This window comes from Sus scrofa, chromosome 18 (assembly GCF_000003025.6).
Source record: "Sus scrofa isolate TJ Tabasco breed Duroc chromosome 18, Sscrofa11.1, whole genome shotgun sequence".
NCBI classification, from domain to species: domain Eukaryota; kingdom Metazoa; phylum Chordata; class Mammalia; order Artiodactyla; family Suidae; genus Sus; species Sus scrofa.
In genome coordinates this window covers 37448209-37462478 of record NC_010460.4, presented here as the reverse complement: position 1 = coordinate 37462478, position 14270 = coordinate 37448209, and the positions used below count along the sequence as shown (strand labels likewise).

The window sequence follows — 14270 nt, the reverse complement described above, 5'->3', positions numbered from 1 at the left end:
TTGCTTTATATCCATGATAACCATTCCATGGACCCTCCATTAGCTTGTCCATACCTCCAAGGGAGTTTTCTACCTGGACATGCAGAATAACAAATGAACTTTTGATACCTTTCTAAAGGTATCAAAAATAAGATGCAAACAAACAAAATAAAACAGAAAAGCAGCCTGGTTTCACTCAGTGTACATAAGCAGCAGTTTCAATGGTTGTTGAACATTAAAGTATCTTTCGCATCTCTGATAATCTTCACTTTGCACTACCAACCAAAAAGTACTGAGAGGGGCCGTGAGAGTTAATTTATATCATGAACCTTCTTGCAGAAAGAACTGTCCCACATTAATATTAATGAAAAGCCCAGTGGACAAAGAGGGTCCATCTCAAAGATCATTAAATATTTTTATGTGATCCAGCAACCCCACTCCTGGGCATCTACAGGGAAAAGACGAAAGTTCAAATTTGAAAAGGCACATGCACCCCAGCGTTCACAGCAGCACTATTTACAACAGCCAAGACATAGACGCAACCCAAGTTTCCATCAACAGGTGAATAGATAAAAGAAGACATGGTGTACACACACACACACACACACACACACGTACAATGGAATAAAAATGAAACAATGCCATAAAAAAACAATGAAATAATGCCATTTGCAGTAACAAGGAGGGACCGAGAGATTACCGTATTAAATAAATGGTAATCAGACCAAGTCAGACAGAGAAAGACAAATATGATATGATATCACTCACAGGTGAATCTAAATAGTACCAATGAACTTATTTACAAAACAGCAACAGACTCACAGACAGACAAGAAATTTATGGTTACCAAAGGGGAAGTGGGAAGGATGAATCAGGAGTATGGGATTTATAGATGCACACCACTATATATAAAACAGATAAATAACCAAGATTTACTGTATAGTGAGGGAGCTATATTCAATATCTCGTAATAACCTATAATGGAAAAGAATTTAAAAAAAGAATATATATATACATATATATGAACACACGTATACATATAACTGAATCACTTTGCTGTATACCTGAAACTAACACAATACTATAAATCAAATATACTTCAATAAAAAAAAAGAAAAAATACTCTGACATGAAAACATGGGCTGGGATCATGGCTCCCAAATTTCACTCCAGCTGAATGAGACTAACAATATGACTGGTAAGATGGTTTTTCGACCTTTTGAGAGCACCTGAGTTAAGAGGGGGAAAAGCCACTTGATCCTGAGAGTCGTCTGCTTGGCCCCAGGGTTCCCTGATGGAAGGTGGAGCTGGAGGTAACTTAAAGGTAACGAAGCTGTGGGACAAGCTGTTTGTGACACACAAAGTCCATTACCAAACTAATGTCTACCAAGGGTCAATAAATCAGGAGAGGTGACTGTTTTCACACATCTGTTCTCAACTTAATGGCTCATTTATTTAACTGATGACTGCTGTCTTTGTGGGGATCTGGTACGTAGTTGACTCAGGAGGGTGATAAATAGGGCTCTGCTTAATCCTTTTTTTTTTTTCAACCTAAGGCAGATATCCCATCTGTGGCAATTCAGAACCACCAGAGCCAGCTCATCATGTGGTATCCAAGACCTGTTCTCTTTGCCCTGCAAACAGCACAATTCTAAGTGAGTGAACTTGAATGTGGGAGTAGAGTTGAGGACCCCTCATTCAGAGAGTGAGACTGGTGTTTTCTGATCTGAAAAACAAGAGAGGGGAACTGGGCATGGGGTGTCCCTACCAAATCCTCTTAATCATCAAAATGCTGGCAGGGAGAAGAAACCCTTCCTTTTGGGACAAGAATAGAAAATGCTGAGTCCAGACAAGTATAAAACCATTAGAATGTGCAAGATGCAAAGAAGTGGCCGAGTAGCACAGGTGTGCTTGACCAATCTTGGGACAGAAGGCCTAGGATACACACAATCTGTGGAATCCTCAGGAAATCTCCAAACCCGTAATAATCACTCCTATCCAACATGGCTCTCTTCTTCCCAGAGCAGCAAATAAGGCCAAAATGGTCACCCTTTAATTTACTTCCTTTTACTATGTTTACAGAGGTGAGGCAGGTGGGGAGGGAAAAGCCTGCACACATTTGGCAGAGCTAATTATCAAGTTTAATTAGGATCATGGTAGAAGGCCGTCAATGCTGATGCCCGTCACCATAAATCAGAAGAAGGGAGCAAGGTCAGGGTTAAGTTTGAGCAGGCAGGTGGAGGGATCACCTATGCCAGGGAGCAAGGACAGGGCCTTTCACACATGAAAGCTCTCAAACTTAGACCTTTGACATCACTTTCAAAGGAGAATTTATACATTAATATATAGTCACAGAGATCCGCTCACAGCATTGAAAGCAGCAGCTCTCCCTCCTCATACAGCTTCATGCTTGTGTCCCACTTCTGGCCCACACTCTAGGATGTACTACGAATTTAATCACTTCTATAAATCTTGTCAGTATCTGGTGACTAGCTCAGTTAAGCTACTTTATATTTTTGCTGTTTAAAAATACATTATTGCAGTTCCCGTTGTGGCTCAGTGGAAACAAATCCAACTCGGAACCATGAGGTTGTGGGTTCGATCCCTGGCCTCGCTCAGTGGGTGAAGGATCTGGCGTTGCCATGAGCTGTGATGTAGGTCACAGACATGGCTCAGATCCTGCACTGCGGTAGCTGTGGTGTAGGCTGGCAGCTGTAGCTCCGATTCAACCCCTAGCCTGGGAACCGCCACATGCTGCAGGTGCAGCCCTAAAAAGCCACAAAAAAAAAAAAAAAAATTACACATGTTTAAGGTGTGTCATAATTGTTATAAACCCTGTTTTGCATTTTTCTTCCAAAAATGTTGAAGCCTCTCCTGATCTCAGAGCTCCTAAGTTTGGAATACAAGAATTTATGATTTAGAACATAAATAGTTAGCATGAAGCCAGGTGAGAGGAATAAAAGAGCAGCATCAGGTTTGCCATGGCAAGATTGGAACAGCAGAGGTCAAGACCAGGAGGACCTGGCACGCAGTCCCGGGCCAGGCTTGGCTGCTCCTGGAAGGGGCCCTGGCTGACCCAGGGTCTTGAGGGAGTAAATGCCTGAACGCTCAGGCATCCCACGTCCTAACAACATCCTGTGGTTCGCCTGTGGGTAGCAAATGCAATGGCTGAATAATTAGTCCATGAATCACTGAGAATTGACTGGTACGAAATAATGAGGAGGGATGCCTTCTGGGTTAGGAAACACATTTAATACTGGAAGCCTGGAATTCAGGTAAAACTAAATCACGGGGTTGTCAGTTTTAGGGCTGACATCAACCCGGAACTGTACGTGATTGATTAAAACAAACTGTTCGGAAAGGATACCCTAACAAGAGAAATTTCTACCAGTCAACAATTAATACGGGTCCTGGAAAATTACACACAAACAAAACTCATAGTGGACGGGACGTCCAAGGGGGATCATTTATGACACCTGTCTTTCTTCAAAGTGGCCTCCCCCATACTAATGAGAATCAGCCATCTTCTAACTTTGAGTCACCTCAAAGAAACCCTCCCCGCCGGACCTACTCGAGGAATGGCCCTCTTTCAGGGGCTTGCGGGGCCCATTCTTCCTCAACACCTTGTGTCCATTTATAGTCATTCGAGGTTGAGACAGTCTCTTGCAGCATCGAGTACGTGTCTGTCCTCTCTTTGAACCCATGCTTAACTGGCTCTCGCACTCCGGGCCCTCCAGCCCGGAGCTACAGAAGAGCAGTGGGTCTCCCAGTGAACCCAGGCCACTTCCCTTTTACTCCCAGCACAGCTGGTAGCTGATCTCTGCACCCCTTGTCGGTACCTGCGTGTACTGCCCTCTTTGGATTCTCTGACTCTTTTCCATTTAGCTCTCTGGTTTCCCAACAGAGGCTCAGGAAAATCTTTCTGGCTAATCTGACATTTTCCCCAGAGTACCTGGCTCAGACTAGGTGATAAAAAGATTCACTGAATAGGCTAAAATTTTTTTTTCCCAGTGTTCATATTTTCAAGTAATTTGATTGGGAGCAGTCTAGTCATAGTTCCTCTACAGTGATAATTTTGTTTTTTTAAAGAATTAATTTTTTGGCCACACCCACGGCATGTGGAAATTCACAGGCCAGGAATTGAACCAGTGCTATAGCAGCAACCTGAGCCACTGCAGTGACAATGTTGGATCCTTAAACTGATGTGCCACAAAGGAACTCCGAGAATTAATCAATTTAATAAATGTTCATCAAAGGCTTTCTATGTTCAAGTATTGCACCAAGCCCTGGAGATACAAAGACCCCTCCCCGCCTTCCTTTCCTTCCTTTCTTCCTTTTTTCCACATATTCAGTATTTTGCTAAGTACCTAGAGATACAAAGATGAATAAAATGTAGCCTTAGCTCTTGGAAGTCTTTCAATCTAGTTAGTAACTCAGAAAAGAAAACAAGAATTAAATTAGCAGATATGGTAAGTGCTGTGCTAGGGGGTTTGTACAGATACAAAGAGTGTGTGTGTGTGTGTGTGCATGCACGTGTGTGTGTGTGTGTGTGTGTGTGTGTGTGTGTGTGTGTATTGGGGGTATTTATCTCAGCCTAGAGAGGGTCAGGAAAGCTTCCAGAGGAAGTGACACTAGAGTTGAGGTCCAAAGAAGTGGGATTTGTTTGGGGTAGAGGTCTTGGATGTGCCAAGCCGAGGGAACATCTCATATAAAAGTCCTGAGGCAAAAACTTTCTGGTGCGTGGGGAGAGTTGCAAGTGGTTTGGAGCATGGTGTGCTGTGGAAAAGCCAGGGGCGAGTCTGAAAATGTCCTCAGGGACCCATTCATAAAGAGCATTGTGTAGGGGGCTACAAAATTCTGCAAAGGGTGTGAAAACGTTTCTGTTGGAGATGGCCATATTAATTCTGCATTAAAAAGCCCTGTGGCCAGGTATCATGTGGATTATGGACTTGCAGGGCGACAGGCAATCCTGCGGGCCTTGGGTCCAGGTAGGAGGCAATGACAATAAGAGAGGCGGGAGTGACGATGACAGGGTCCCAGTGTTCCAAACACTCCCAGTCCGAGGCCCGTGAGATACCACTGAGCACAGAGACTGAGGTCAACAGGGAGAGAGGCAAGTGCACAGCTCCACCGAGCACGGATCATCTCTCCCGTCTGTGTGATTGTAAATTCCCTCTGCCTTTAGAATTCTGTAACTCCAGGCCATTCTGTTGTGCGATACTCTGCTCTGAGGCTAATGGCATATAAAAGAGGGGCCGTGTAAGCACAGTTCATGGCAGCACAGTTCACAAGAGAGGAAACCAGAAAACAACCCAAATACCCATCAATGGGAGAGTGAGGAAAAAGACACTTATAGAGACAACAGTGGAAATACTCTGCAGTCAGAGTATGCGCTACAGCAGTGACACAAATCTACGGATGGCTCTCAGACATACAAATTTAAGTGGCAGTTCCCCAAAGATTAGGAACAATGTGATACCCTCTTCATAAAATAAAGAAGTAACTAAAAATTCAAAGTATGCTTTAAGGAATACATATATAATAAGTATATTATTAATCATAAAGGTTTTAAAATATTTATTGTATTACCACATTATTTTATGATTATAACTTATTATATTAATACAATAAACATATATAACAAAGCTATAGAAAAAGAAAAGCAAGAGAAGGATGAACATGGGATTTATGACTCAGGTAGCAAAAAGCGTGAGAATGAAGGGAAGGACTGTCTGGTTAGGGCAGGTTATTGTCAAGGTCCTAGACTTTGCCTTGGGTGGTAGGTTTGACAGCTAATTACATAGTTCAAAGTAACTAGGGAAATAATTGAATAAGAAATATAAGAAATCCATGTATGGATCCTTAATGAGAAAGTTTCATAAACTGGAATATGATTTATCTGATCCAGTGTCCTGAGCTCAAAAAAAAGACAAAGGAAAGGAAGCAGACAGAAAGCGGTAATGGCACATGTGCAGGATACTGAGGGGTGGGGGCGGGGGCTGGGAAGAAGGGAGGCCAGAAAACCAGCCAGTAGGAGAGAAGGGAAGAACCTGAGAAGCAGTTGGCCTGAGAACCCAGGATGGGGAGTAGGGAAAGGATGGGGCAAGTTGGGGATCTCAGGACAAAGGGTCAAATGCCTATATCCAGCCGCTAGGATGCCATTATTTACTGGCACTATTTGTGAAATTCTTTCTGAAAGGCTCTTAGAGAGAAACTGAGCCAGGTAAGGGAGCCTTTGTCTAGAGTGACAAAAGATCTGAGTCAGGTTTGAATTTTCCACTCTTAACAAGAACCAGATACCACACACGCCCTTGTCCATTAAGCACATCCTACTGCGATAGGAGCCAGCCGCCTTCCAGTTTTCCTGCTTCCCCCCATGTCCCAGCGAGGGAATCAGATTAAAGTGCTGGCATACTCACAGTTTAATGATGTCTGGTCCAAACATGCGCACCACTACATAGCAGGTGGTCTTCAAGAACAGTTTTTCTAAGAAAGATAAAGAAGGAGAAATAGATTTTTGATTATGATGAATTTAACACATGGGTTGATAATCATCTTTACTAGCAACTGAAACTGAGAGCTTAATTTATAATTAACTCAAATGATTAATGACAAGGGTTTGGAAGAAATGTTACAGTTAATGTATCCATTAAAATAGCATTTCCATCTCAGGTTTATGTAAATGCCACTTTGTTTACTGTACATGCTAAAGACCACTGGTTCATTATAAAAATATAGTTATATTCTGGAGTCTCATTTTCTCTTGTAAAGCAGGGAACAGCTGAGGTTCTCATTTGTTAATGATGATGGAAACAGCATTTGCTTTAAAGTAGTTAATCTGAAAAACAGCTTTGTTAAAAATATTCTTGAGAGTTCCCACTGTGGCTCTGCAGGTTAATAATCCAGGTGAGTCTCCATGAGGATGTGGGTTAGATTTCTGGCCTCACTCAGTGGGTTTAGGATCCAGCATAGGTCACAGATATGACTTGGATCCTGCATTGCTATGATTGTGGCTTAGGCTGGCAGCTTCAGCTCCCATTTGACCCCTAGCCTGGGAACTTCCATATGCTGCAGGTGTGGCCTTAAAAAGGAAAAAAAAAAAAAATCTTCTGTGGTGTCCATTTGGGAAAAAAAGACTTTACCTTAGCTATTTAGTCTTGACTTTGGTGTTCCATAGATGAAAGGATACTAATTGTCACAGATGCCTCTGCACTGCCATCCACACCAAAGGACATAGGCAGATAGACACACACACACACACACACACACACACACTCATGCAAACCCACTAACTAAACCTGCTCCTTCCTCCTGCCCTCTCCTCTTACAAGAGTAGAGGAAGGCCTTGTGCAGTGATCTTTTGCACAACGCAGCTTGTTGACTCTCTGGTTCTGTTTCTCTTGTCTGTCCGTTTACTGTGGAACACTGGCAATTCCACGCAGGACTTTGGTGTGGTTAGGACAGATGGGCTGTCCTGGGGAGAGATGGGAAACCCTCCCTGAGAAGAATTCATCCTGTCATGCTTGTCTCAAATTGGGCTACCAGTTGCTCGGAGGTAGGGCAGAGGAACAGCAGGATAAATATGGAAACTTTCTCTGGTACTTACTCCAAGGTAAATAATATCACTTTCACATTAAATAAATAATTTCATGGGACTTTTTTTACAATAAAACATGAGACTTCCACACATTATGCTTCTGAAGTAGGAACTTAAAGCCAATCCCACATTACTACTGACCTTACAGAAACAAAAAGAACCATGAGGAAATACTATGACATCTGCACATCCAAGGGATTTATTACATCTGCATGGCAGCAAATTAGATCACTTAGATGAAATGGACAAATTCCTAGAAAGACAAACTGTCAAAACTGACTCAAGAATAAATAGACAATCTGAATAGACTTATAACAAGAGATTGAGTTAGTAATCAAAAGCTTCCCACAAAGAAAAGCTCAGGACCAGAAAGTTTTGGTGAATTGTACTAAACACTTTTTTGGTTTTGTTTTTTCATTAAAGTATAGTTGGTTTACAGTGTTCCTTCAATTTCTGCTGTACAGCAAAGTGACTCAGCCATATATATATATATATATATATATATATATATACACACACATATATACACACACACACATATACACACACACATATATATGTGTGTAAACACACACACACACACACATTCTATTTTCTCCATACTATCTTCTATCATTTTCTAACACAAGAGACTGGATACACTTCCCTGTGCTGTACAGTAGGACCCCATTACTTACCCATTATAAATGTAATAATTTGCATCTACCAACCAAAGCATCTGACTAGATATTCTTTAAAGAAGTTATATAAATGGCCAATAAGCACAAGAAAAGATGGTTAACACCATTAGCTATTAAAGGAAACGTGAGTCAAAACCACAATGAGATACTACTTCACACCCACTATGATATGCTGGAATAAAAATGACAGATAGATGAATGGATTAAGAAGATGTGGTACCTATATACAATACTACTCAGCCACAAAAAGAACAAAATAATGCCATTTGCAGCAACATGGATGCAACCAGAGATTCTCATACTAAGTGAAGGGAGTCAGAAAGCAAAAGACAAATACCATATGATATCACCCATTTGTGGAATCTAAAATATGGCACAAATGAACATATCTACAAAACAGACTCACAGACACAGAGAGCAGACTTATGGTTGCCAAGGGGGAGGGGAAGGGAGTGGGATGGACTGGGAGTTCATGGTTAGTCGATGTAAACGATTACATTTAGAATGAAGAAGCAATGAGGTTCTACTGTTTGGCACAGGGAACTATAACCAGTCTCTTGGGCTAGACCATGATGGAAGATAATATAAGAAAAAGAATATATATATATATATATATATATATATATATATATGACTGGATCACTTAGCTGTACAGCAGAAATTGGCACACCATTGAAAATCAACTAACTTCAATAAAAATAAAAAATCTGAAAAAATGACAGATAATAACAAGTATTGATAAGAATGCAGAGAAAACAGAACCCTCATATTCTGCTGGTGGGACTATAAAACAGCAGAGCCAACTTTGGGCAACATTCTGACAGTTCCTCAAATGGTTTACTATAGAGTTACTGTGTTAGCCAATAAAGCCATTCCAGAATTACCCTTGAAGGAATACAAATACACATCATACAAGAACTTATACATGACTATTCATAACAGAACTATATAAAATAGCCAAGAAGCAGAAATGGCTCAACCCAAATGTCCATTAACCAAACAACAAAATATCATTCAGCTATAAAGAGGAATGACTTTCTGATACATGTTACAACATGCACGAGCTGGCATACTTTATGTTAAGTGAAAGTACCTGTATGATAACATTTATATGAAATGCCCACAACAGGCAAATTCACAGGGGCAGAAAGTTGATTTAGTGGTTGGTTAGGTCTGGGAAGAACAGTTGTTTGGGAGGTGAGAGCTGATCGGGGGGCTTTTTGGCATAATGAAAATGTCCTTAAATATGGTGAGGATGGGTGTACAACTCTGTGAATATACTAAAAGTCACTGAATAATGCACTTTAAATGAGTGAATTGTATGGCATGTGCATTAAACCTCAATACAACCGTAATAAAATAAAAACAGCACTCCTTGGGTGCTCCTTGCTGCCTCAGGAAGCTCTGATGTCCCAGGACTCAGAGACCTGGGTTTCGGCACTGGCTACCTGCCTTCTGACCTTGGTCGGCCTGCTTTCCCTTCTGGGCTTCAATTTTCTTATCTGAAAAACGTAGGAGTGAGATTCAGTCCCCTTCACTACACTGTCTTGGAAGCTTGGAGGATTATGTAACAGACATTCAAAATTAGGTGAACTTGCAAAGCACTTTGGAAATGAGTCTCCAGGATTGTTAATGTAGAAATAGTTTAGCCGAGAGCAGAGCAATTTAAAAATCGACACTAGGGTGTTCTTTAAGACACTTGTAGGGCTGCCTGAAAGGCAGAGAACATTTTTCTTCTTTCCGATAAAAAAAGAGGTGTTTTCAAGTGTCTGTTATTTTTTTGAGAACCTTGTTTTGCTCGAGTTGAATTGAATGGCAGCACGGCTCTCCTCACACTCTGAGCAGGACTGTCTGGTGGTTATGAGTAACAGGCTCCTGCAGTGACGGCTAATGTGGGACATGAGATGGGCCTCCGAGAGCCGAACAGAAGGGTGCAGAGCAGAGAGAGGCAAAGTGTCAAGAAAAAGCCAGCTGAGCCTCGGCAGCAGCTATCAGATGGTAACTTGTTATTGTTCCAGCTAAAGAAAAGGCTGGCACTAACATATTGCCAGTAACCCATCTGAGGGTAAGATGGATACAGTTAAACTGTGCCTGTGCCCAGGACCAACGCAAGAGCATTTAACTGCTACAGAATCAAAAGGACTTGGAACTGCACAGGGAAAGAACTATGGCCATTCCCAAAGGCAAAGGAAGGTAAAAAAGGGACAAGTGCACAGTCACCATACTGTACGTGTACCCATATGTGTGTGTGTGGAGGTAAAACGAGGACATTCCAGGTTGTAAGCCACATTTATGTTTACCACGACTTCTTTTCTCATAAGAAGCTTTTGAAGGAGGGTTTCTTTGTACTCTCATTCTATGGGGAGGAACTTTGAGGTTTAGAGAGCTCAAGGCTTGCCCAAGACCACAGCGGTTGAGGAAGAGATTAAAATCTTTCACTCCAAAAGCCCATTTGCAGTATGCAGTGTGATGTACTTAGGACATTTTATTTGATGCCTCTTCTACCTTAGAAATACCTGGTATACACGAACCACTGATTAGAAATTGGAAGCACGGTGAGATGAACTGACCGCCGAGATAGCTTTGTGGTGTCTGTTCTAGGCTGCATGTGGATTTTCAGAACCTACAGGATGTGAAGAGGGTTGCCTTCCGCATTTTAAGTCTACATGAGTTTTTAACGACCATGCTCCACAGAGATAAGATATCTGCAGAGGTGACTCAAGAAAGTGAAGTTCTAGCAAGACTCCGAGGGCATATGAGCCTGCCGACCCCTAGTGAGAATGAGTTCATTAATCATTTTTTTCCATTAACAATTCTGAGATTCGTCCAAGGTATTTACTAATGAGAGCCAGAGGCAAGAGCAGTGGGTGAAACGGAAGGTCAGAAATACTTCACACAATTTGAAAAAAACTGTCTTCCCAGCCACAGGAGAGGCCAACATGATTTACTGAGTATTTACTCTCAAGAATGTTGCTTGCATGCTTTCTCGGTTAAGGTTATGTTTTGTGTACTTGTTTAGCTCTGGAGGTAAAAGTGGTACTATTTAAAAATAATTGTTAAAATAGTAACTGTGTGTTCATGTGCATAATGACTTTTCCCCTCTCCCATTCTCCTGGTTCACCAGGCAGAAGGCAATACTGGGTGCATGCAGGCACTGGTTTCTAGAAGGAAAAATCTTTAGCCAAGGGTCAGGTCAGACTGTCTCCACTGCCCCGTAGAATTCATGTGACCATTGTATGCATTCTTCCATGTCCCCAAAATGGAAACGGTAATGCCCATCTCGCCTTTATGTCTGTCAAGTGGAAGAGCTTTTAATCTGAACTGAGTGCTTTATTTCCATCTAGATGTAAACATAATTAATAAAATGAAAATAACCCCAAGTAGCCTTATTAATCCTTTCTTTGAAAGTCCTCCAATTAAAAGGGAACCCACCACCGAAAACTGAAATACCTTCTTTGCTTCCCATGATAAAGTGCCAACTATGATTTTATCAGAATCTGACTTTCAGCCTCTGATTTTACCCCAGCAGACTCTGAAATTTTTTGTTATGAATTAGGAGTAGCCAAGATAGAACCCCAAATACCAGCAATCTTAGTTCATGTTGATTTATATTTTGCTAGTACATTAGGACAGGATAATCTGAGAAATAGGATTTTTACTCAGACTTTCATCTTTGAACAATACAACTTTGCCTAAAAAGAGAAAATTAAACTCAAGGTACAAATGGTGACATCTGTCAGTGTGGTCTATTACACAGGAAATGACAACCTACCCAAACAAGTCTTAATGATAATTATGACTATTTAATTTTTTCCCTTTTTGTAAAATAGTAATATTTTCTTCTAATTTAGAGATGTGAAAATATAAAGTAAGGTTTATAACAGACTTTGAAAGTCCAAGATAGGAGGATGGAGAAATAAAATATGGAACATTTATATGGTGAAGGACTATAAAACATAGTAGCTCTAAACATGTCTTAACATGTTTAAATCTCCAAGACTATGATGAGTGAAAAGCACGGCTTGCAGAGCTGTATGTACAGCAGACACTGATGTAAAACTAAAGTTCCCACAAGGGAAGACTATGGAAAGATGAAGGTAGAGGCAGCAGAGTTTTGGAACTTCTTTGAATTTCTACCAAAAGAAAAAAGAAAAAGAAAAAAAAAAAGAGCTTCTGGATAGGAAAAACAAAGCCCATGGACAACAGTTACAACAAAACGAGGTATCCCTATGAGCCCCCAAATACACATACAATTCAGGTAACAATAAAGCATTTGCGACCACGAGACCTGTGGATTATCAACGTCATTGGGGGAGAAAATATAGAGAAGCCAGAGGATGAATAGGAGAATTCCCTAAGTAGCCCGGAGGTACTGATGACAAAGTACTGTGGACCAACTAGGAACATCAGCTGACACAGGGACTGGTTTTGCCCACTGCAATAGCAGATGAGTGCAAAGGATTCAAAGTTAGAAGGACTAAGGGGCTTGAGTGGTCAGGCATCTAGAAATTCTAGAAACTGATCTACCAGAAATCCTTTCCAGGATAGGGCCCACACTGAGGAGAAGCTGCTGGGTTTGGGATCAAAACTGAGCTGGATAGAAGCAAAGTAAAGAGAAAGTGCAGATCAAAGTGGGCAGAGGGGCAGAATCAGAAAATCTCAGGATGCAAGCAGCCATGAGTTTTTTTAACTTATTTTTTAACACTATACAAAGGCAATAGTGTTCTTTGCATTTGGAAAAGCTACCCTGAACCATTTCTCTTTCTAAGAGTTTTTGAAAACTAATTTTACATAAAAATGAGCAACAGAAATGTATCTAGGTCAACTCCCATACAAAGTTATTATAAGAAAAAAAAAAAAGAATAAGGAACAGAATCACATCCTTACAGATAGCAAAAGCATGCCAGAAAGTCATGCCAAAAAAAGGATTAAAACATAACAGCATTTCCAAATGAGCTGAGAAGCATTAATAAAACGATATGAGACATGAAAGAACAACAGAAATCAGAACTGGAAAAACTCAGACATGGAATAAAAGAACTCAGGGAAGAATACAAGATTATAAAAGAAATGAAGTCTAAATTAGAATGAACACAAGAAGGGGATACAACAGATGATGTCTTAAGAGAAACAGAACATGTAAAAGAGGAAAACCTTCAAGACAAAAAATAAATGAGGTGATAAAAAGTATTTATTCAAGAGACAGGCGAAACCATGAATATGGGCAAAGAAGATTTAAAATATGGATACCAGAAATCCCTGAAGAAAACCAAATCAAGGAAATGAAACAAATACCAAAAACCTTCCTGAAATTATAAAAAACAGCATTTGAAACCACATATTGAACGGAGCACATCACATTCCTGAGAACATCAATACACAACAACTGACACCAAGGCATCGTCTAGTTAGAGACTCAATTTTATAGAAGAAAAGAAATCCTTTGAACTAGGCAAAAACATCAAGTGACTTATAAGGAAAAGAAAATTAGTTACCATTAGGCTTTTTTTTTTTTTTTAACTTTTTTTTTTTTTGTCTTTTTGCTATTTCTTGGGCCGCTCCTGCGGCATATGGAGGTTCCCAGGCTAGGGGTCCAATTGGAGCTGTAGCCACCAGCCTACACCAGAGCCACAGCAACACAGGATCCGAGCCGCGTCTGCAACCTACACCACAGCTCACGGCAACGCCGGATCGTTAACCCACTGAGCAAGGGCAGGGACCGAACCCGCAACCTCATGGTTCCTAGTCGGATTCGTTAACCACTGCGCCACGACGGGAACTCCCCATTAGGCTTTTTAATAACATATTCAAAACACTTAGGGAAAGAAATTGTGCCAAGGATTTTTAGGTCCAGAAAAACACTGTCTTTTAAGTGGAAAAGGTAAGCCGACTTGTTATCAGCATGCAAGAATTCAGGGAATATTGTTCCCGTGAGTCCTTCCTGAGGAATGAACTTCAACAACAACTCAGCTAGAGGGACATCTGCCTAAGGGCTGCTGGTCCACACCAATCAT

The 14270-nt window shown here is 41.0% G+C and overlaps 1 protein-coding gene across 3 annotated transcripts in view; it reads right to left on the bottom strand.

The window, feature by feature from the left end:
• The window catches only part of AOAH (acyloxyacyl hydrolase), a 183060-nt gene that overhangs the window by 137456 nt on the left and 31334 nt on the right, over window positions 1-14270 (bottom strand). For all 3 annotated transcript variants that reach the window (XM_013985718.2, XM_021079244.1, XM_021079245.1), the window contains one exon: window positions 6399-6465. In XM_013985718.2, the coding sequence (XP_013841172.1) occupies window positions 6399-6465 (67 nt within the window). The remainder of the gene's footprint in view (window positions 1-6398; window positions 6466-14270) is intronic.